At 44.6% G+C, this 21,814-nt stretch overlaps 1 protein-coding gene across 2 annotated transcripts in view; it reads left to right on the top strand.

Annotated features, from left to right (window-relative positions):
* Positions 1-20,017, top strand: part of agtr1a (angiotensin II receptor, type 1a) — a 41,652-nt gene extending 21,635 nt beyond the window's left edge. For both annotated transcript variants that reach the window (XM_063044821.1, XM_063044822.1), the window contains exon 2: positions 17,085-20,017. In XM_063044821.1, the coding sequence (XP_062900891.1) occupies positions 17,103-18,233 (1,131 nt within the window). In that variant the 5' untranslated portion in view covers positions 17,085-17,102 and the 3' untranslated portion in view covers positions 18,234-20,017. The remainder of the gene's footprint in view (positions 1-17,084) is intronic.
* The last annotated feature ends 1,797 nt before the right edge of the window (positions 20,018-21,814 follow it).

Below are 21,814 nucleotides of genomic sequence, written 5' to 3'. Positions count from 1 at the left end.
AACTCGAATGGTGATTGCCAGTCTCTGAGTACAGGTGTCCCCCGCTTTTCGAACTTTCGCTTTACGAAACCTCACCGTTACGAAAGACCTGCATTAGTACCCCGTTTTCGCTTTCAGAAGGTGTTTTCACCATTACGAAAAAAATTCAGCGCGCGATAAGTAACAGCGCGCGCCCCGAGCAGCCGCTTTGCCCCGGATTCGCAACGGCATTCTCACCGGCATTGCTTTAACATGAGCCTGTGAGCATTCATTTGCAAGATGAGTTCTGAGGTATTGGAAAAGCCTGAAAGAGCTCGTAAGGGTGTTACACTTAGCGTAAAATTAGACATAATTAAGCGTTTCGATTGTGGTGAAAGAAGCAAGGACAAAGTGAGTTTGGCTTATGGAAGCTGATGAAGATGATGTTGAAGAGGTTTTGGCATCCCATGACCAAGAACTGATAGATGAAGAGCTGATGCAATTGGAAGAGGAAAGGATAACAATCGAAACCGAATACAGAAAGTGAAGCAACTGCGTGAGATTTTCACTGCAATGATAAAGTACGACTTTAATTTTGAAAGGGTACGTAGGTTTAGGGGATATTTGCAGGATGGTTTGAGTGCTTACAAAGAACTGTATGATAGAAAAATGCGCGAGGCTCAGTAGTCAAGCAAGCCTTCCACATCAACCACAGCAGACGACGAACCTCGACCTTCGGCATCGAGGCGGGCAGTCATAGGAGAAGATGAGCTGCCTGCCCTGATTGACAATGAGATGACACCCCCGTGTCCCACCACCACAACACCTGGGCCCCGGACAGATACTGTACCGATTCGCAGAGAATGCAGCAGTAGCCGGGAGGCACACAGCACATCTTTAAGAAAAAGGCCGAAATAAACATGCTAATTAATTAGGTGCCACCCCACACGTAATTGTTGGCCCGGATCAGAGGCGATTCAATCATGTCGGGCAGCGCCTAATTAATTAGCATGTTTATTTCGGCTTTTTTCTTAAAAATGTGCTGTGTGCCTCCCGGCTACCGCTGGACCCCTGTGTGCTTTGCGGCAATGTATCGGTCGGTGGTCTGGAGGGTGGGGGCCACTGCACCACCCAAACTTCGACTCAGCCTAAAACACTATCATCAGTGTGTTCGGCTCTGTCCCGATTCCGGTAAGTGATACTACACTGTACATACATTATTTCTACTTTATATCGGCTGTGTATTTTTACGTGTTATTTGGTATGATTTGGCAGCTTCATAGCTTAAAGGTTACTGGAGAGCGCTTGCGCGTGTTCTTGCCAACAGCGCTTGCGTGAGATCTTCTGCCGACGGCACATGCCTGAGATTTTCGCTACGGAGAACAGTTCAGTAATGATTGTGGAAAAGTATTTCTACTTTATATAGGCTGTGTATTTATCATATCATTCCTGCTTTTACTGTATGTTACTGTTATTTTAGGTTTTATGTGTTATTTGGCATGATTTGGTAGGTTATTTTTGGGTCTGCGAACGCTCACGAAATTTTCCCATATAAATAAATGGTAATTGCTTCTTCGCTTTACGACATTTTGGCTTATGAACCGTTTCATAGGAATGCTCTACCTGCAGATGGTGGGGGAAACCTGTATACTGTGCATACACTGATGCGAAATAAATGGTTGGAGACGATGAACCAAATCATCAACTCTCCCTGCCGACTTCCGAAAATATTTGAAATGCATCTCCTCGTCCATGTCTCTCAGTGGCCGGACAAGCACAGAAAATTCACCCTCCTTCAGTTTCAGTCGCCATTGTTTGAAGTTTGAGTTTCTTCGTGTTGAGTTTCAACATGAAGAAACTCAACACAGTGTCATAGAAACCCCACCGCCAACTAGCGTTTTGGCGGTGAATTGCAGAGCGACGCAGACACACCAACGTACAAGTATAAATGCTCACAACAGCGTAGCCCACTTGCGTAGGTTGTGGCGTAAGCTAGTACGCACAAGTATAAATCAGCCTTTACATTTCAGAGACAAGTATTTCAGAGACAAGACTGGTCTTTTCATATATCTCTACCTTGTAGCAAATCCAACAGCCTCAAAACTAACATATACAGTTTGCACTCAATTTTTGTTTGCATGTCCTGCATAAATGCAAATTTTACCTGGACTGGATCATGCCAGTGATCAGTTTCACACATTAATTGACATCCAAAATTTACCTTAACATGGTTGATGTTATTGCAGCATCAGTCACCCAATTAAATTAATTGCAGAAATAAAAGCTGAAGAGGTTGGAAGAAACCAGCAGGTTGTGCCACATCTGCAGACAGAGAAACAGCTAACATTTTATAAGACCATAAGCCATATGACCTAGAGATGCCAATATCTGGCCCATCCTCTAGTCCAGGGGTCCCCAACATTTTTATGCCATGGGCTCCTAGCATTAACCAAGGGGTCCATGGACCCCAGATAGGGAACCCCTGCTAGTCACTGGTTTATCATCATTAAATACATCAAGACAATAAAAAAGGAACTGTCCTTACAAACTCTCAAGAATGAGACACAAGTGCATTTGCTGGAATGTGGTGGAGGAGGCAGCGGGAGGAACTCAGAGGGTCGTGCTGCATCTATGCAGGGTAAAGGAATTGTCCATGTTTCATTCCCAATAAGACCATAAGACATAGGAGCAAAATTAGGCCATTCACCTACATCTTCGTTGAAACATGGCTGATTTATTATACATCTCAATCCTATTTTCCTGCCTTCTCCCTTTAACCTTTGACACCTTTACTAATCAAGACCCTATCAATCTCCACTTTAAATAATTCCACACATTCACCACCCGCTGGCTAAAGAATTTCCTCATTTCTATTCTAAAGGGATGTCCTTGTATTCTGAGGCTGTGCCCTTTGGTCCAGTTCCTCAGGTCTCAAGGGAGAATTGTCAACTCTCAAACTGTGAACACAGAAAGCTTTAAAATAAAGAAAGCTTTCCTTTTCTTCTCCAAGAAGCAGGCGAATAGAGTTGAGAGGGACTGTAAATCAGCCATGATGGAATGGTGGAGCAGACTTGAGATGATTAATTCTGCTCCTATGTCTTATGGTCTTTATGTTCTGATCTGTCCAAGTCCTTCTCAAACTTCCAGTAATGCCTCCAACCCCCCTTCACCAAGTCCCATCTAATTGTCCATCTCTCACCTTGCCCTCCCATTTCCTCCCTCTGGTGCTCCTCCCCGCCCCTTTCTTCTCCCTTCTATGACCTTCTGTCTCTTTCACCAATCTGATAAAGACAAATGTAGGTCCCCTGCAAACAGAAACAGGTGAATTGATTATGGGGAGCAAGGACATGGCAGACCAATTGAATAATTACTTTGGTTCTGTCTTCACTAAGGAGGACATAAATAATCTTCCAGAAATAGTAAGGGACAGAGGGTCCAGTGAGATGGAGGAACTGAGCGAAATACATGTTAGTAGGGAAGTGGTGTTAGGTAAATTGAAGGGATTGAAGGCAGATAAATCCCCAGGGCCAGATGGTCTGCATCCCAGAGTGCTTAAGGAAGTAGCCCAAGAAATAGTGGATGCATTAGTGATAATTTTTCAAAACTCGTTAGATTCTGGACTAGTTCCTGAGGATTGGAGGGTGGCTAATGTAACCCCACTTTTTAAAAAAGGAGGGAGAGAGAAACCGGGGAATTATAGGCCGGTTAGCCTAATGTCGGTGGTGGGGAAACTGCTGGAGTCAGTTATCAAGGATGTGATAACAGCACATTTGGAAAGCGGTGAAATGATCGGACAAAGTCAGCATGGATTTGTGAAAGGAAAATCATGTCTGACGAATCTCATAGAATTTTTTGAGGATGTAACTAGTAGAGTGGATAGGGGAGAACCAGTGGATGTGGTATATTTGGATTTTCAAAAGGCTTTTGACAAGGTCCCACACAGGAGATTAGTGTGCAAACTTAAAGCACACGGTATTGGGGGTAAGGTATTGGTGTGGGTGGAGAATTGGTTAGCAGACAGGAAGCAAAGAGTGGGAATAAACGGGACCTTTTCAGAATGGCAGGCGGTGACTAGTGGGGTACCGCAAGGCTCAGTGCTGGGACCCCAGTTGTTTACAATATATATTAATGACTTGGATGAGGGAATTAAATGCAGCATCTCCAAGTTTGCGGATGACACGAAGCTGGGTGGCAGTGTTAGCAGTGAGGAGGATGCTAAGAGGATGCAGGGTGACTTGGATAGGTTGGGTGAGTGGGCAAACTCATGGCAGATGCAATTTAATGTGGATAAATGTGAAGTTATCCACTTTGGTGGCAAAAATAGGAAAACAGATTATTATCTGAATGGTGGCCGATTAGGAAAAGGGGAGGTGCAACGAGACCTGGGTGTCATTATACACCAGTCATTGAAAGTGGGCATGCAGGTACAGCAGGCGGTGAAAAAGGCGAACGGTATGCTGGCATTTATAGCGAGAGGATTCGAGTACAGGAGCAGGGAGGTACTACTGCAGTTGTACAAGGCCTTGGTGAGACCACACCTGGAGTATTGTGTGCAGTTTTGGTCCCCTAATCTGAGGAAAGACATCTTTGCCATAGAGGGAGTACAAAGAAGGTTCACCAGATTGATTCCTGGGATGGCAGGTCTTTCATATGAAGAAAGACTGGATGAACTGGGCTTGTACTCGTTGGAATTTAGAAGATTGAGGGGGGATCTGATTGAAACGTATAAGATCCTAAAGGGATTGGACAGGCTAGATGCGGGAAGATTGTTCCCGATGTTGGGGAGGTCCAGAACGAGGGGTCACAGTTTGAGGATAGAGGGGAAGCCTTTTAGGACCGAGATTAGGAAAAACTTCTTCACACAGAGAGTGGTGAATCTGTGGAATTCTCTGCCACAGCAAACTGTTGAGGCCAGTTCATTAGCTATGTTTAAAAGGAAGTTAGATATGGCCCTTGTGGCTACAGGGGTCAGGGGGTATGGAGGGAAGGCTGGGTTCTGAGTTGGATGATCAGCCATGATCATAATAAATGGCGGTGCAGGCTCGAAGGGCCGAATGGCCTACTCCTGCACCTATTTTCTATGTTTCTATGTTTCTATGTTTCTATCAACTTCCTCGCTCTTTGCTTCATCCCTCTCTTCCAAGTTTCACCTATTGCCTGGTGTTTCTCTCCCCCCCCCCACCTCTTTCAAATCTACTCCTCAGTTTTTTGTCTCCAGTCCTGTCAAAGGGTTTCAGCCAGAAAAGTCAACTGTTCTTTTTTTCCATAGATGCTGCCTGGCCTGCTGAGTTCCTCCAGCATTTTGTGTGTGTATAAACAGGTGACATTTTGGACCAAGGTACTCCTGATGAAGAGTCTTGGACCGAAATATCAAATGTATAATCTTAGCAGCATAGATTCTTCATCTTCTGATTGAAGACTCTTATAAATGCTGACTATCATCTCACAAAGCGGGGTCAAACACTTAGGACCGAGACAGATAGAAATTTTGTTATGCAGAGCATTGTGAATCTTTGGCATTCCCTGACTCAGAGAGTTGTGGACACTCTATCACAGGGAATATCCAAGGCCAACGATAATAAATTAGGAACTGGATGCTGAAGGCGGGACCTGAGCTTTAAGTTCGACTGTGGTTTTAGTGGGGTAGATTCCTACTTCTGTGAATTAATTTTTGATGCTCTCAATATGACAGCTCTAGAGAATTAATCACTAATTTGTTGCCATAGTTCCTACAATAGGCCCTGTACTTTAAAAGGACCAGCAGCTCCGAAGTAATTTCTCACCAACTCTGTGAATAAAGGCAGTTCCCTGATTGGTCTCTGTAACTAATCTATAGCGTGCACAAAAGGAAGAACCCATACAGCAGGATTTGTTCCATTCTGCAGTACAGCACTCACTAGGCTGAGTGGCATGGGAGACTATCAAGTCAAGATTCATTTGTTGAATGTTCATATTGGCATTACAATTTACACTAAATAAACACTGAAAGATCCAACTCCATGCCTTTTATTTTCTGCTACATGTGACTCAAAAGGCCAGAAATATCCATGCAGGATAGATAGCAGAAATTTGATGGGTAGGTTACCTCCTCCTGTTAAAACTGATACAATCAGTAAAAAACTACCAGTTCAACATACTGCAACACCCAAGGTGGCTTCATCGTAGTGTACAGGATTGTCGGAAGCAAAAGGAACAGGCATATTCAGTACATCATATCAAACTTTTATTTTGCTAAAGGTCAGACTTTTTTCAGAGAATCTATCAGAAGTCATTAGGAAACACACGTGATTAGTTTATCAGGCTGCCTTGCAATATTGGGAGCCATTTATAAGTGAACTATTAAGTTAAAACATTATTTTTTTCCCACACCTCACTTTCATCCTAAATAACTATGAATTGCTTTGAGCATGAGGTTTGCTCAGCTGCTTTCCATCAGAGATTTTCACACTTCAGCTTGAATAATGTACCGGGAGCCCCTGAGAACTCATCACCTTTGAACACTGAACAAGCAGCCTTCCTTTCCTCATCCCCAGTGAAGTGGCACATTTGTGGGAAGCCTTCACGCTGACACATTGAACTTCCCAGATACAGCAAATGGCAGCATGATCTCTGAATGGAATGCCTCAGACAGACGGAAAACACATTAAAGGCTGTAGAGCCTTTCCAAGTGGCACCATCCATCACATTCACAAGAGGTCAAGGGACTGTTGGAAAATGATGCCCCATGTTCATCAGCCACATAAAATCTACCACTGAGAAATGACTCAAAGTTCAATGACAGTGTATAACATTTTCATATGAAATGTATTTTTCGTCAGGCTACTAAGGGTGAGATAGTTTTGTGAAAATTCAAAATCTGTCAGCAAAAATCTTGCTTTATAAAGTTTAAAACTAAAAATCAAAGGAGTACAGATGCTGGAGATCTGAAATTAATAAAGAACATTTCAAAATACTTAGCAGGGCACAGCATTACTTGTTTTTAACTTTTCCAAAACGCACAATTCCTTTTTCCTGTAGGAGTCAATGCCTCCAAACAAACTTTGAGGAAAGTGATGTCTCTGTATTAGAAAAAGAAAACCTCAGAGCCACTGGAAACGGAGAAAGGGAAAGAAGATTCTGATGGTATGCTGGGCAAAAAGGCCTCTTTCAGGGTGTTCGTCCATCATTAGGCATTGTTGAATCTAAAACACACAGTGACAGGGCAGAAACGGAAAGGGTGTGACTACTGTACTGCTCAGTCCCTAAGTATGTAAGGACAGAGTGTGACTGTACCTCCCTATCCTAGAGTGTGACTGTACCTCCCTGTCCCAGAGTGTGTGAGGACAGAGTGTGATTTACTGGTCCACACAGTGCAAGGGTGAGGAGTGTGTGACTGTACATTTTCCCATAGATGCTGCCTGACCTGCCGAGTTCCTCCAGCACGCTATGTGTGTTGCTTGGACCTCCAGCATCTGCAGATTTTCTCTTCTTCGTCCCACAAAGTTGTTTTGAACTAATGAACTTGATGATACCTGGTGAAACTAATCCCTGCTGCCAGCACATAGGCCATTATCACTCCATTCCCCACACATTCATCTTGATCCTCAACCGCATCTGCCTCTACCACCACCCTGGCAGTGCCTTCCAGTCTCCCACTATTCACTGTGTTCAAAAACCCTGTGCCACACCTCTTCTTTCAACTTTTCCCCTCTCACCTTAAATACATGCTCTCTGGTCCTAGGCATTTCAACCCTGAGGGAAGGATACCAGCTGTCTACCCTATTTATTCCTCTCATAATTTTATAAACCTCCAACAGGTCTCCCCTCAGACTCCCCTGTTTATCCAACCTCTCCACATTGCTCATTCCCTCACATTGACACAGCATCCAGGTAAACATCTTCTGCAGCTCCTCCATAACGTCCACATCCTTCCTTTTAGGGGAACAACTAAATGCAGTACTCCTGATGGACCCTAGCCAGAGTTTTACTAAACTGCAGCAGAAATGCCTGACTCTTCAAAGTTCAAATTTCAAAGTAAATTCATTGTCAAAGTATGTATGTGTCATCTTCTCGCGGGCACATACAGTAGAATAAAGAAATACAATAGAATCAATGAAAACAAAGTCCGGCAAACAACCAATGTGCAAAAGAAGACAGACAGTGCAAATAAAATAATAAATAAAGATAGCATTCTGCAAGTCTTCAGCATATCTCTATATAGCTAGGGCGTCTAAGACTTCTGCACAGTACTGTAGTGATTTTATGTATTGCACGGTACTGCGGCCGCAAAGAAAGAAAAAACAAATTTCATGACCTCTGCGAGTGGTAATAAACCTGATTCTGATATGGGTCTCCATCGAGGACTGAGAGTGGGAAGAGGGCAGGGAGAGGGGATTCATGATTGTGAAAAGGGGAAGGGAGAAGGGAGGGAACTGGAAGCACCAGAGAGGCATTCTGTAATGATCAATAAACCAATTGTTTGGAATCAAATCACCTCATCTGGTGTCTCAGGGTGTCTGCACACCCCGCTTCCCCGCCCCCCCCCCCATTCCACATTGACATGTACTGTACTGTGCAATTCTTATTGTCTATATATATACACACACACAGTATATGCCTAAGACTTTTACACAGCACTGTAGATAGATAAATAATTAATAAATAAATACACAAACAGCTAGCTAGCTAAATAAATAAATAATATTGAGAACATGAGTTGCAGAGTCATTGAAAGTTATTCCATAGGTTGTGAAATTATCCATGCTGGTTCAGAAGCCTGATGGTTGAAAAGTTGAAGGGTTGATGCTGGGACTCAGTACCACAACCAAGTTAAAACAAGAATTCTGTACGTCCACCGTACAGCGTGCCACAGAGGACAGTGCATGACTCAAAGTACCATCCAGACTCGGTATGTAAGATCAGTGATTGACCCGCTGTACTGTCTAATGCAAAAATGTGCAAGGACAGGGTGTGACCAATTGTATTACCCAGTCCCAGAGTGGCCACGCTAAAGAGCATCATCGTGCTCCAGTTATATATAACCTTGGAGGTAAAAGGTACTTCTCAGAGTTGAATGAGCAGTGGAATCCTGTCATTTTAGTGACTCATTATTGGGGATTGTAACAGCACCACATCACTCAGACATTTCAACCTTTCGGGCGCATTCAATCCATTCTGACACCACAATTTCTCATGGTAACTAGGAGACAATCAGGCCTTGTTCAGGAAACTTTGGGCTGTTGTTTGCTGATGAATTCAACCTTTCAAATTCATAATCTTGCAATCAGTGCTATTGTATTCACCTAATGCCAGTAGGTATGCCCTCTGCAGAGAGAGATCGAAACAGAAGAATGTAGACATCAGGAAAATGGATTGCATTCTGATGATCAGTTGACAGGCGCCTGTGCAGGGCTGGTTTCTGATGTTCCTTTACATAAGAAAAAATTCCTTAAAACAAAAAAATGAATGGTGAATTTAACTATGTTGCAAATCAGATACCCCTTGTGGATAAAAGAAAATATCACTTATTTTCATTTCAGCTTTATGTTTTGCTTTGACTTATGGAGATACGACATTCCGTGGTTTGTTTTAATGGGTCACTTGTGGGAAGAAATTTATGCTCTCCACATGGCACAAGAGTGATCAATAAATTATGACATCAGTCTTGAACAAAAATTCCCAAGATAGCCCAAGCACCACCCTGCCATTAATTGTATGCCCTTGGCTCAATTAATCAATCCTGAGGCCAGATTGATGGGTGTATTTGTTCCAACAATTCAACCTTGCATTCTGTTGGAGCAAACCTGTAACATAGCATGGTTCAAAGTGAGAAGGTATTGTTTCTCAGCTGGACAGCTGTAGGTCTGAACTCTGAACTGTTTGTCACTCAGTATGTCACATATTAATTTCAGCAAACAACATGTGTCCGAGACTTCCACCATTCACAATCTGCTGCTAGTATCTGCTCGGGGTGAAGATTTATCCCCCAGACATATCAAGAACTGATACCGACTTCACCCAGCATTAGATTTTTCAGGATGAATACAGGTTGCATTCATCTCTTTAATGTGACAAAAAGTCTGAAATACCCCAATGTTAAATCAGAGAATTAATATTCAGAAGATCAAAGTTCAAAGTAAATTCATATCAAAGTATATACATGTCACCATATACTACCCAGAGTTTCTTGCCGGCATTCACACTAAATACAAAGAAGCACAATAGAATCAATGAAGAACCGCACATGACGGAGATGGACAAGTGATCAAAGTGCAAAGGACAACAAACCGTGCAAATACAAATCAAAAGAAAGAAAAAATACTAATAAATAAACAATAAATGTCAAGAACATGAGTTGTAGAGTAATGAAAAGTGAGTCCATAGGTTGTGAAATCAGTCCGGTGTTGAGGTGAGTGAAGTTATCCTCTTTGGTTCAAGAGCCTGATGACTGTCCATTTAGAGCAGAGGTGCAGAGAAATTACTTTAGTCAGAGGGTGGTAAGTCTGTGGAATTTGTTGCCACGAATGGCTGTGGAGGCCAAGTCATTGCGTGCTTTTAAGGCAGAGATAGCTAAGTTCTTGATTAGCATCAAAGGGTATGGGGAGAAAGCAGGGGAGTGGTGATGACTGAAAGAATTGCATCAGCCCATGATTAAATGGCGGAGCAGACTCGATGGGCTGAATGGCTCCTATATCTTATGGTTTTATGACTGAAGGGTAGTAACTGTTCTGAAACCTGCTGGTGTGGGACTTAAGGCTTCTACACCTCCTTCGTGATGGTGGCAGCAAGAAGAGAGCATGGCCTTGGTGGTGGCATTCCCTGATGATGGATGCTGCTTTCCTGCAACGGTTTTGTGTAGATGTGCTCAGTGCTGGGGAGGGCTTTACCTGTGATGGACTGGACCGTAACCACTACTTTTTGTAGGATTTTCTGCTCACGGGCATCAGCGTTCCCATACTAGGTATGATGCAACCAGTCAGTATATTCTCCACCACACATCAAGAGAAGTTTATCAAAGTTTTAGATAACATCGAATCTGCATAAACCCCTAGGAAAGTAGAGGCACTGCCATGACTTCTTTGTAATGCCTCTTACTTGATGGACCCAGATATATCCCTGAAGTGATAATGCCCAGGAATTTAAAGTGGCTGCCTCTGATCTCCTGAGCTGATTCTGAACTTCAGAAAGGGTAAGATGTGGAAACACAAACCAATCCTCATAAAGGGATCAGAAGTGGAGAGAGAGAGCAATTTCAAGTTCCTGGGTGTCAATATCTCTGAGGATCTAGCCTGGTCCCAACATCTTGGGAGGAGGGAGGGAACGTCGACTCAGACCATGAGAGGCCTGCGTCTGGCATTTTCATGCCTTACAAGGCGCAGACTGGAAGTCTGTGTGGGACACCACTCCTCCCACAGACACTAGAGCAATGTGTGGTTAAGTGCCTTGCTCCAGGACAGAAACACGCTGCCACAGCTGAGGCTCAAACTAGCGACCTTCAGATCACTAGACGAACGCCTTAACCTCTTGGCCACGTGCCCAACACAAGCATATTGGTGGAGCTATAAAGAAGGCAAGACAGCAGTTACGTTTCATTGGGACTTTGAGGAGATTTGGTTTGTCACCTAAAACACTCGAAAACTTTTACAGTTGAAATGTGGAGAGCATTCTGACTGGCTGCACGACTATCTGGTATGGGGTGGGAGGGTGGCTACAGCACAGGTTACCATTAGGAAGGAGGTACAGAAGCCTGATATTAAGCCTGATTCTGATTCTGATTCTAAGGACTGGCTCACGGAATTCCTGCTTTTTCCTGCTGTCGGCAATAATCAGCTCTTTGGTCTTGCTGACATTGAGTGAGAGGTTGTTGTTGTGGCACCATTCAAACAGATTTTCAATTCCCCCTCCTAAAAGCTGATTTATAGACCGTAAGACCATAAGACAAAGGAGCAGAAGTAAGCCATTCGGCCCATCGAGTCTGCTGTGCCATTTTATCATCAGCTGATCCATTCTCCCATTTAGTCCCACTCCCCCGTTTATGACCACCTTTGAATCGGCCTCAACAGTGGTGTGGTCAGCAAACTTAAATATGTAATCGGAAACAACAGGAATTCTGCAGATGCTGGAAATTCAAGCAACACACATCAAAGTTGCTGGTGTACGCAGCAGGCCAGGCAACATCTCTAGGAAGAGGTACAGTGGACGTTTCAGGCCGAGACCCTTCGTCAGGACTTACTGAAGGAAGAGTTAGTAAGAGATTTGAAAGTGGGAGGGTACTAACTGTTGTAGCGTGGATGAAATTACCGGAGAGACAGAGGCACTGGTAGATACAAAGCAGCTTCTTTATTCGACACAACAAGGTACAGTAGGCATCATACGGACGGAGACGCTTTCCGCAGAAAGGTCTGCTAGCTAAAATGTGGGCTCGATATTTATATGCTAAACACAAAGGCAATCGCTACTTAAAAAGTTACAGACAATACTTACTTTTGAAGTTACATACAAACATCACACCTTCGGATTTCATCCTTTCCTTCTGACGCCAACATGTCTGTGTTGGTATCCACAGCCTTTAGTTCAATCCACAATACATTTATTTGGCATTTTACATGCTAACATAGAAGACAATTAATATTTATAATGTATAGTTAAGACTGTCTTCAAAACTACAGCATCAGGCACCAGAAGCATCTGGTATTTACACCTTTTAGGAAGCCCATTCTGGTGGACTCAATCCACAGTCCTTTGTCAAACAGTTAAAATTGAAGTCTGGTGGCCAAAGTCATTTAAGTGTTAACAAATCATCTACTCAAAAAGAAATCCACTCTAATACTAACTCTTCCTTCAGTTAGTCCTGACGAAGGGTCTCGGCCTGAAAGATCGACTGTACCTCTTCCTAGAGATGCTGCCTGGCCTGCTGCGTTCACCAGCAACTTTGATGTGTGTTGTATGTAATCGGAGCTGTATTTAGCCTCACCAGGTAGAAGGTGAGCAGGATAGGGAACTAAGCACAGCACACAGCCTTGTGGAGCACCTGCGCTGATGGTGATTGTGGAGGAGATGTTGTTGCCAATCTGAACTGAACTGAAGTGAGCAATTTAGGGCTAGAGTTTCATAGTGTTGAATTACTGGGCTAGCAGCCAGCATCCTGAATCATTGAACTCTAGGCTGAATATTCAAATACCATCTGATGCAGCTGAATACGGCTAATGGAGGACTGAAATTCAAATAATTAAGTAAAATTGCTTTTGCTAAATAGTGACTCAGATATAAGATGTACTTATTATGCCTGGATGGGATGATTGACTCTTAAGTTCAGAGACAGGTAAAGACATTCAGAGACATTCACAGCTTGTGAGTAAAGGAACACTGACCCAGATCGTCTTTTTGAAAGACCAGTCTGGTTCGTTTCATGTCGTCCTTGTATTGCAATGACCAGGACTGCACACAATCCTCTAGCTGTGACTAGGGTAGTGTGTAAACCACTTCTGCATGACTTCTGTTCTGGTTCAAGAAAAGGCAAGCAGCTTATGCCGTAAACATGAGAAATCCTGCAGATGCTGGAAATCCAAACCAACACACAGAATGCTGGAGGAACTCAGTAGGTCAGGCAGCATCCATGGAGAAGAGTGAACAGTCGACGTTTCGGGGTGAGCCCAAGACTGAAGAGAAAGGGGAAGTACGGCAGAATAAAACGGTGGGGGAAGGAAAGCAGGATAACTAGAAGGTGATAGGGGAACTGGAGAGGAAGGAACATGATGGGAGAGGAAAGTGGACCATATGAGAAAGGGAAGGAGAAACCCAAGGGGAGGTGATAGGCAGGTGAGAAGAGGAAAGAGGCCAGAAAGGGGAATAGGAAAGGAGAGGAGGGGGAGGGAATTTTTTTAACTGGAAGGAAAAATCAATATTCATACCATTACAACAGGAATTCTGCAGATGCTGGAAATTCAAGCAACACACATAAATGTTGCTGGTGAACGCAGCAGGCCAGGCAGCATCTCTAGGAAGAGGTGCAGTAGACGTTTCAGGCCGAGACCCTTCGTCAGGACTAACTGAAGGAAGAGTGAGTAAGAGATTTGAAAGTTGGAGGGGGAGGGGGAGATCCAAAATGATAGGAGAAGACAGGAGGGGGAGGGATAGAGCCGAGAGCTGGACAGGTGATAGGCAAAAGGGATATGAGAGGATCATGGGACAGGAGGTCCGGGAAGAAAGACGGGGGGTGGGGGGGGGACCCAGAGGATGGGCAAGGGGTTTATTCAGAGGGACAGAGGAAGAAGAAGGAGAGTGAGAAAAAGAACGTGTGTATAAAAATAAGTAACAGATGGGGTACGAGGGGGAGGTGGGGCATTAGCGGAAGTCAGAGAAGTCGATGTTCATGCCATCAGGTTGGAGGCTACCCAGACGGAATATAAGGTGTTGTTCCTCCAACCTGAGTGTGGCTTCATCTTTACAGCAGAGGGGGCCGTGGATAGACATGTCAGAATGGGAATGGGATGTGGAATTAAAATGTGTCACTCTCCTTTTCTCCCTCTGTCCCTCTGAATATACCCCTTGCCCATCCTCTGGGTCCCCCCCCCCACCCTCTTTCTTCCCAGACCTCCTGTCCCATGATCCTCTCTTATCCCTTTTGCCAATCACCTGTCCAGCTCTTGGCTCCATCCCTCCCCCTCCTGTCTTCTCCTATCATTTTGGATCTCCCCCTCCCCCTCCAACTTTCAAATCCCTTACTCACTCTTCCTTTAGTTAGTCCTGACGAAGGGTCTCGGCCTGAAACGTCGACTGCACCTCTTCCTACAGATGCTGCCTGGCTTGCTGCGTTCACCAGCAACATTCATACCATCAGGCTGGAGGATACAAAGACAGAATATAAGGTTTGTTCCTCCACCCTGAGGGTGGCCTCATCTTGGCACAAGAGGAGGCCATGGACCGACATGCCAGAACTGGAATGGGAATCGGAATCAAAATGTTGGGCCACTGGGAAATTCCACTTTTGGCGGATGGAGCGGAGGTACTCGGTAAAGTAGTCCCCCAATTTACGATTGGTCTCACCATTGTAGAGGAGGCTGCATCAGGATCACCAAACACAATAGACAGCCCACAGCAGATTCACAGGCGAAATGTTGCTTCACCTGGAAGGACTGTTTGGGGCCCTGAATGGAGGTGAGGGAGGACGTGAATGGGCAGGTGTAGCACATTGGCTCCTGTGCTTTCTCAACAAGCTAATTCAGTTGTCAGCATACTCTTCAAGATCAACTCTACCTTTACGTTACCTGATATCCCACTAATTCATTTTATCCTCCAGTTTTGATGGTGAGGTTTCATCTAGTGTTTCCGCAGATTATATCTTTTCCGGATGAATGGCATGACTGCCACACTACCGAAAACATGATCTTTCTAATTGGAGCCGTGTAGAAATAAGGTTTTGTTCTACCCATGAGTGAAATTGCCAGGACCTGTCTGTATAGAGGCTTCACATCCTGGCCAACCCTATTCTCTACTGAGGTGTTTGGACAGACAGAACCTCAGACCTTGAGGTGCAGCTCAGGCAGACCTCAAAGGGTGCAGACAATGGAGTTGTGGACAGTGATGGCGTAACAGTCCATATAAGATGAAGCAGGGATGGATGGAGCAAATGGACAACTTACCCAAGGGAGGCACAGCAGTAGCGAGAGCAGTGACTGGAAGAGGCCCAAGCAATATGAAGAGATGCAAGCTGATGAGCCAGCGCACCGGTGAGAAACCAGAGCCAAGTTAGAGGGGATGTCGTGGGGCAAGAGGGTGGCAGGCAGTGGGGAGAAGGGCAGAGGCAGCAGGATGATCTGGAGCGGCCCTGACAAATTGGGCGCGAGATGGATAAGCATTGGATCTGAAAGGGTGACGGTGGAGTAGAGACCAACCGGACCGGAAAGGCGCCTGGTTGATGGAGCTCAGGCAGACCTGAAAGGATGATGGCAGCATGGAGAGGTCCTGCAAGTGTGGTGTCAGAGTGGAGCTGAGAGGCTGAAGGACAAGTGCACTGTGTAGGGTGAAGCTGGAGCTGGGAGGTGCAGGCTGTAGGGACAACTAATCCAGCAATACACAACGGTAATTGTCCACAGGTGGAAGCACGGTGAGCACCAGTGGACCTGGCAGAGTGAAACAGAAACGACGGGGGTAAGTAGGATTAACATAGAACAGTACATCAGTGTGCAGGCTCTTCAATCAACAATCTTGTGCCGACTTTTTAAACCTACTCCAAGATCAATCTCACCTTTCCCTCCTGCATAGCCCTCCACCTTTCTTTCATTCATGTGTCTATCTAAGAGTTTCTTAAATGTCCCTCACATCTCTGCCTCTCCCACCACTCATGGCAGGGAGTTCCATACACCCACTATTCTCTGTGGAAAGAATCCACCTAAAATGATCTATGCCCTCTCATGTTAGCCATTTGCTCACTGGAAAAAGGTACTGGCTGTCCACTCTGTCAATATTGCCTCTTATCATATAATCTGCAGCGTAGTGTAGATATTCACTATGGGGGCATAAATATGGCAGGCCGAGGGACCTGTTTAAGTGCTGATTAAAAAGGGAAAAAGTGTAGCTGGTGAAGGCTATCTTCCTTCTTATGTCCTTACAAGACAGCTCACAAAATAATCTCTTTCTGCAACTCAGTCTCCCTATATTCCCAACAACTTGGCCTAGATTCTTCCCCTTGCCTGCATACCGTGGGTAATTTACAATGGCCAATTAACCCACCAACTTGCACATCTCGGGATGAAGCCAGAGCATCAGGTCAAAGCCCATGAAATCATAGGTATACAGCGCATGTCTCACGCAGGAGAACTCCAGAGGCTGAGACTGAGCCCAGGTAGCTGGAGATGTGAGACAGTAATTCTAGTAACTACACCACTATGTCACCCCTTGAGTCTGATCTGTATTTAATAAGATCATTCCGTAGTCAGAAGGAATTAATTGGGCTGTGCACTTGATCACTAATTTGCATAGTTCAGTACAACGTGTGGGCCAACAGGCCTCTTCCTATCTGTACTGTTCTATGCTTATCCCTGTCAGGTCTTCTCCCTCACTATCTGTTGCCGTCTTTAGGGAAACAGTCAGTGTAGTTTTCCGATTTCTAAAAGACTTATTGTCATGAAACTTTTTTCTCTCTGCAGATCCTGAGTGGTGCGCAGATGGTGGAAAATACCAGTGTCATTCACAACTTGATCTCTGAGGAGGAAATGGGAGAAAGCACATCCAATGATTCACTGGGGAATATCTCAGTGGAGACCAATTCTACCAGCTGCACCATAGGGGGAAGACATAATTATATCTTCCTTATGATCCCCATCATATACACCATCATCTTTGTTGTGGGAGTATTGGGAAACAGCATGGTGATGATAGTTATTTATTGCTACCTGAAATTGACGACAGTTGCCAACATTTTCCTTCTGAACCTTGCCCTGGCTGACCTGATCTTTGTGATCACCTTACCCTTCTGGGCAGCCTACACAGCCATGAAGTACCACTGGACTTTCGGAAACTTCCTGTGCAAGACCAGCGCCACCGTCGTGCTGCTCAACATGAACGCCAGCATCTTCCTCATCACCTGCCTCAGCATGGACCGCTACCTCGCCATTGTGCACCCCATGAAGGCGAGGACCAGACGCACCCTGGTCCATGCCTGGGTCGCCTGCATTGGGGTCTGGCTCCTCGCTGGACTTGCCAGCCTGCCTGCCACATTCTTCCGCAGTGCGTCCCACTACGACAGCTGGAATCGAACTATTTGCGCTTTCGATTACCCGAAGAACCACCGGAAGCAGTGGATATTTGGCATGGCACTACTGAAGACCCTTCTGGGGTTTCTAGTCCCACTCTTCATCATCCTGATTTGCTATTCCCTGATCATCAAGAGCTTGGTGCAGACATACCAGGTTAGACGAAACAAGCCAGCAAGCAATGAAGCATTTAAGCTCATCATTGCAGTTGTCGTGTCGTTCATTTTGTGCTGGCTTCCGTTCCAAGTTTTCACGTTCTTGGACGTGCTCGCCCGCTTGGGGATCATCAAGAACTGCCGCATCCCTGAAATTGTTGACTCCTCAATCCCCTTCACCATCTGCATGGCCTACTTCAACAGTTGCCTTAACCCCATCCTCTATGGCTTTGTCGGCCACAACTTCAGAGAGAAGCTCTTCCGGTTCCTGAGGTGCATACCTCCTGAGATCAAGACTCACCCGAGCCTGTCAACTAAACTGAGCTCATTGTCGTACCGAACCATAGAATCGCTGACAAAGCAAATGGACATCTCGAGTGCAGTGTAAGCTACGTTTCTAGTTTGCCACATTTCCACGCATGTTTAAATTCCATCACGGATATATGGTGAGTTTGGACTGATTGCAAAGCAACACAATGCTTAATGATACAAAGCTGTGGTTCTGTCCCGAGATTCACTCTTGTATATAAAACTTCGGCAAGTGAAAAAAGCAGCTTCTTCAATTTGAACTTCAGCCTCTTGAGCAAGGAGAAGCAGGAATATACGTAGCCCACAAAGCAAGATGATGTGAAATTTCTGAGTTCTGAGCTGTTGCAGGTTTAAATCCACCAGAATGGATTAGACCATATTTTCAAATGAGGTATTATGGCAGGAAAGGAGATGTTTGTTCCCTTTGAAGCAGCACCTCTCAGATCCTGACCTCTATCATGGCAAAGGAAAAGACATCAGTCACAAGGAATGCTCAACTCCTGCTAGTTTCCCTCCAAGTCACACACGGACTTGGAAACATGCCCCTTTTCCTTCATCATCACTGGTTCTAAATTCTGGGGCTCACTTTGAAAGAGGGCTGTGGCAGAATGTCTGTTAGAAGTTCAAGCAGGAGGTTTGTTACCAGCTTCTCAAGGGCAACTGGGTTCCAAATGCTCTCAGCTCTAAAGTATATAAATTGTCCCATCTATCTAGATGAATAATAATTCTGTCAGACATCCACCAGCTCCACTTTACTGAGACTCAAGTTCATGGAATGAAGCAGGGTTCACCCAACCAATATGATGGCAGGATTCCAATACTGATTCCTCAGTGCGAATCAGTAGAGCTATCACAATCTCCAACCTGGGACAACGCTTCATTCAGTTTATTATTCTCACAGCACCGTTTCAACAGAAAGGACAGCTTCTGCTCCTGAATTCCTGACAACCATTTAGGACGTCCCAACCTGCTCTTGCTTCATCCTAATGATCACTCATAGGACTTGAGATTGCATCACTGAGCAGATGGTGAAATAGGATTGCAAGCGTCCTGTCCTCTGATTTATGAAATATGTTGCTATCACGGACTAAAACTCGGTGAGGAAAGGTATAGAGCTTCATCACCATTTTCCAACTGGAAGAGCACATGGAGGGAAAGCTGGGTATGAGATTATGACTTGGGTTTTGATGCTTCTTTAATTTGCTTTGAAACTCAGCACAACCAGTGACAATTAACGTATACTTACACTACACCTTTAACAATATATTGACATTGCAGTTTGATTCCCAGGAGTGTTGGTAGACAATGTTCAACACTACACTGCATAAGGTGTATTTTTACTTATTTTCTTACCACCTACAAGTAGATGGAAGCCAGTGAGCCCATCAAGTTCATACCAGCCCTCAAAGCACACAATCTATTCTCAGTCAGCTCTCCTTCGTTTTCCAACAACTTACTCACTATGAGGTCAGTTTACAGCGGCCAGTTAGCCCGCCAACTTGCCTGTCCCTGGAAAGTGGGAGAACACAGGAGCAACTGGGGGACAGTGGTCCGTGTAGATGTGCTCAGTGGTTCGGAGGGCTTTACTTGTAAGTGCATTTTGAAAACTGAAGATTGAGCTTGGCTAATATGCATTATAGGAGACCATTCAGCCCACTTCTCTGAGCCTGCATGCTCAAAAGATACATGTTGGTGCAATTCAAACCTAGTATCTCATAGCACTCAAAGAATATCGTTCTTCACAGAAATCAGGGGAAATTAAATTTGATTAAGGCATCAGGTTTTCTCTTCTTTCTCCCCTTTGATTTCTTGGCTGGTCTCGTCCTCCCTCTTTCCTCCCCTTTCCTGCCAAACCCACCCCCCGACCCCCACGCACCCACATGCCTTGCCCTGAAACACAAGGAAAGTTCATTTCCAAGGTCTGGCAGCTTTCACAGTCTTTGGGAGTCATTCCCAGTGAAGAACTAATAGTGTGCTCAGTTCTGGTTACCTCATGATATGAAGGATATAGATGCTTTAGACAGGAAACAGGGAAGATTTACCAGGATGGTGCCTGGATTAGAGAGCATGTTTTATAAGGATAGCTGGGGATTTTCTCTTTGGACTGAAGGAGAATGAGAAGTGACTTAATAGAGGTGTACAAGGTGTTAAGGGGAATAGAAGGAGTGGGCAGCCAGAGGCTTTTTCCCAGGGTGGAAACAGTTAATACAATGGGCATAATTTTAAGATCGTTGATGGAAAGTATAAGGAGGATGAGAGATGAAGGGTTTTTTTTCTACACAGAGAGTGGTGGGTGCATGGAACCTGCTGCTAGGCGTGGCAGTAGAGACAGATACATTAAGAACTCCTAGATAGGCACATCAATGAAAGAAAAATGGAGGGCTATTTGGGAGGGAAGATTTGGATTGGTTTTAGACTAAATGTAAATGCCAGTGCAACATCATGGGCCAAAGGGTCTGTAATAGAACATTGCAGCAGTGTGACAGGACTTCCAGTCCATCATTTCTATGATCACTATGAGACTAAATTAAGCTCATCCCATCTACCTGCACATGATCCATGAACTCCATTCCCTGTTTGTTCACATTACTGTCCTATCTGCTTCCACCACTTCCCCTGGGAAAGCTTGTTCCAGGCATCTTCCACACTTCCTGTAGAAATGTGAGAGATCTCCTTTCCACTTCCCTCTTCTCTCTTTAAAGCTGTGCCCTCTGGTGTTTGATATTTCCACCCTATGAAGAGGACTGACTTTCCAGTTATAACCACTTGCATAACCAGTGACTGTGAATGAGTGATAAAGAAAAAAAGATTTGCATGTGATAGTGTCAATTATAAGGAAAAAAAAAACAGGGGCAAATGTGGTCCGTTTGCCTGCTCAGCCCTGCTTTGCCATTTACTACTGATCATCCAGCTCAATGTTATATTCCCATTCTCTTCCCTTGCACCTGGATGCCTTTCGCGTTGTTAGGAACATGTCCACGTGTTTGCTGCAAAGACTCTGTGTTTGGGAATTCCTCCCACAAAACTTTAAAGAAAGACTTACAGCATGTCATTTTATGATCTCCACCCCATGAAACTTTTTTCACTACAGCACTGCCTGCCATTTTGTAAGCTTTCAGCTGTTGGCCATTGTGCACAACGTGGATACAGTGTTGGAGTATTTGATAATTTCTCATGTCTAGTTCGATTTGATACTGCCTTTTGCAAGCACACGGCTCGTAAATAAAGTATTCCTTCAATTATCACCATTTATATCGAATAAAGCTATTTCAATGTGCTATGACAGTGGGTCGCCTCTGTTTTTGAGTTATCAGTGGAAAGATCTTGCACGTATCCACCAAATTTCATGACTTATTCAATGACCCAGCACACCTGAGACAGTGAAGTCGTCCCTGAAGGGAAAAACTGACATTGCAGTAGCATTCAAATACACAGAGAGCTCCCACAGCCAGAAATGAGATGAATGAACATATCATCTAATATTGTCAGTGTAAATATCAGAGCGGGAAACCCAGAGAGCGCCCTTCTGTGTGTCAGCTATGTAGAAGCCCATGCACTCAATTCCATTCAAGCACATAGAGCTGGGCTGATACTTCTCTACGTGGATAGGCTGGGGATTCCTTTTCCCTGGAGCAAGGGTGGCTGAGGGTAACACAAAAA

Source organism: Mobula hypostoma, chromosome 4 (assembly GCF_963921235.1).
Source record: "Mobula hypostoma chromosome 4, sMobHyp1.1, whole genome shotgun sequence".
In the NCBI taxonomy this organism is placed as follows: Eukaryota; Metazoa; Chordata; class Chondrichthyes; order Myliobatiformes; family Myliobatidae; genus Mobula; species Mobula hypostoma.
This window is presented reverse-complemented; position numbering and strand designations above follow the sequence as displayed.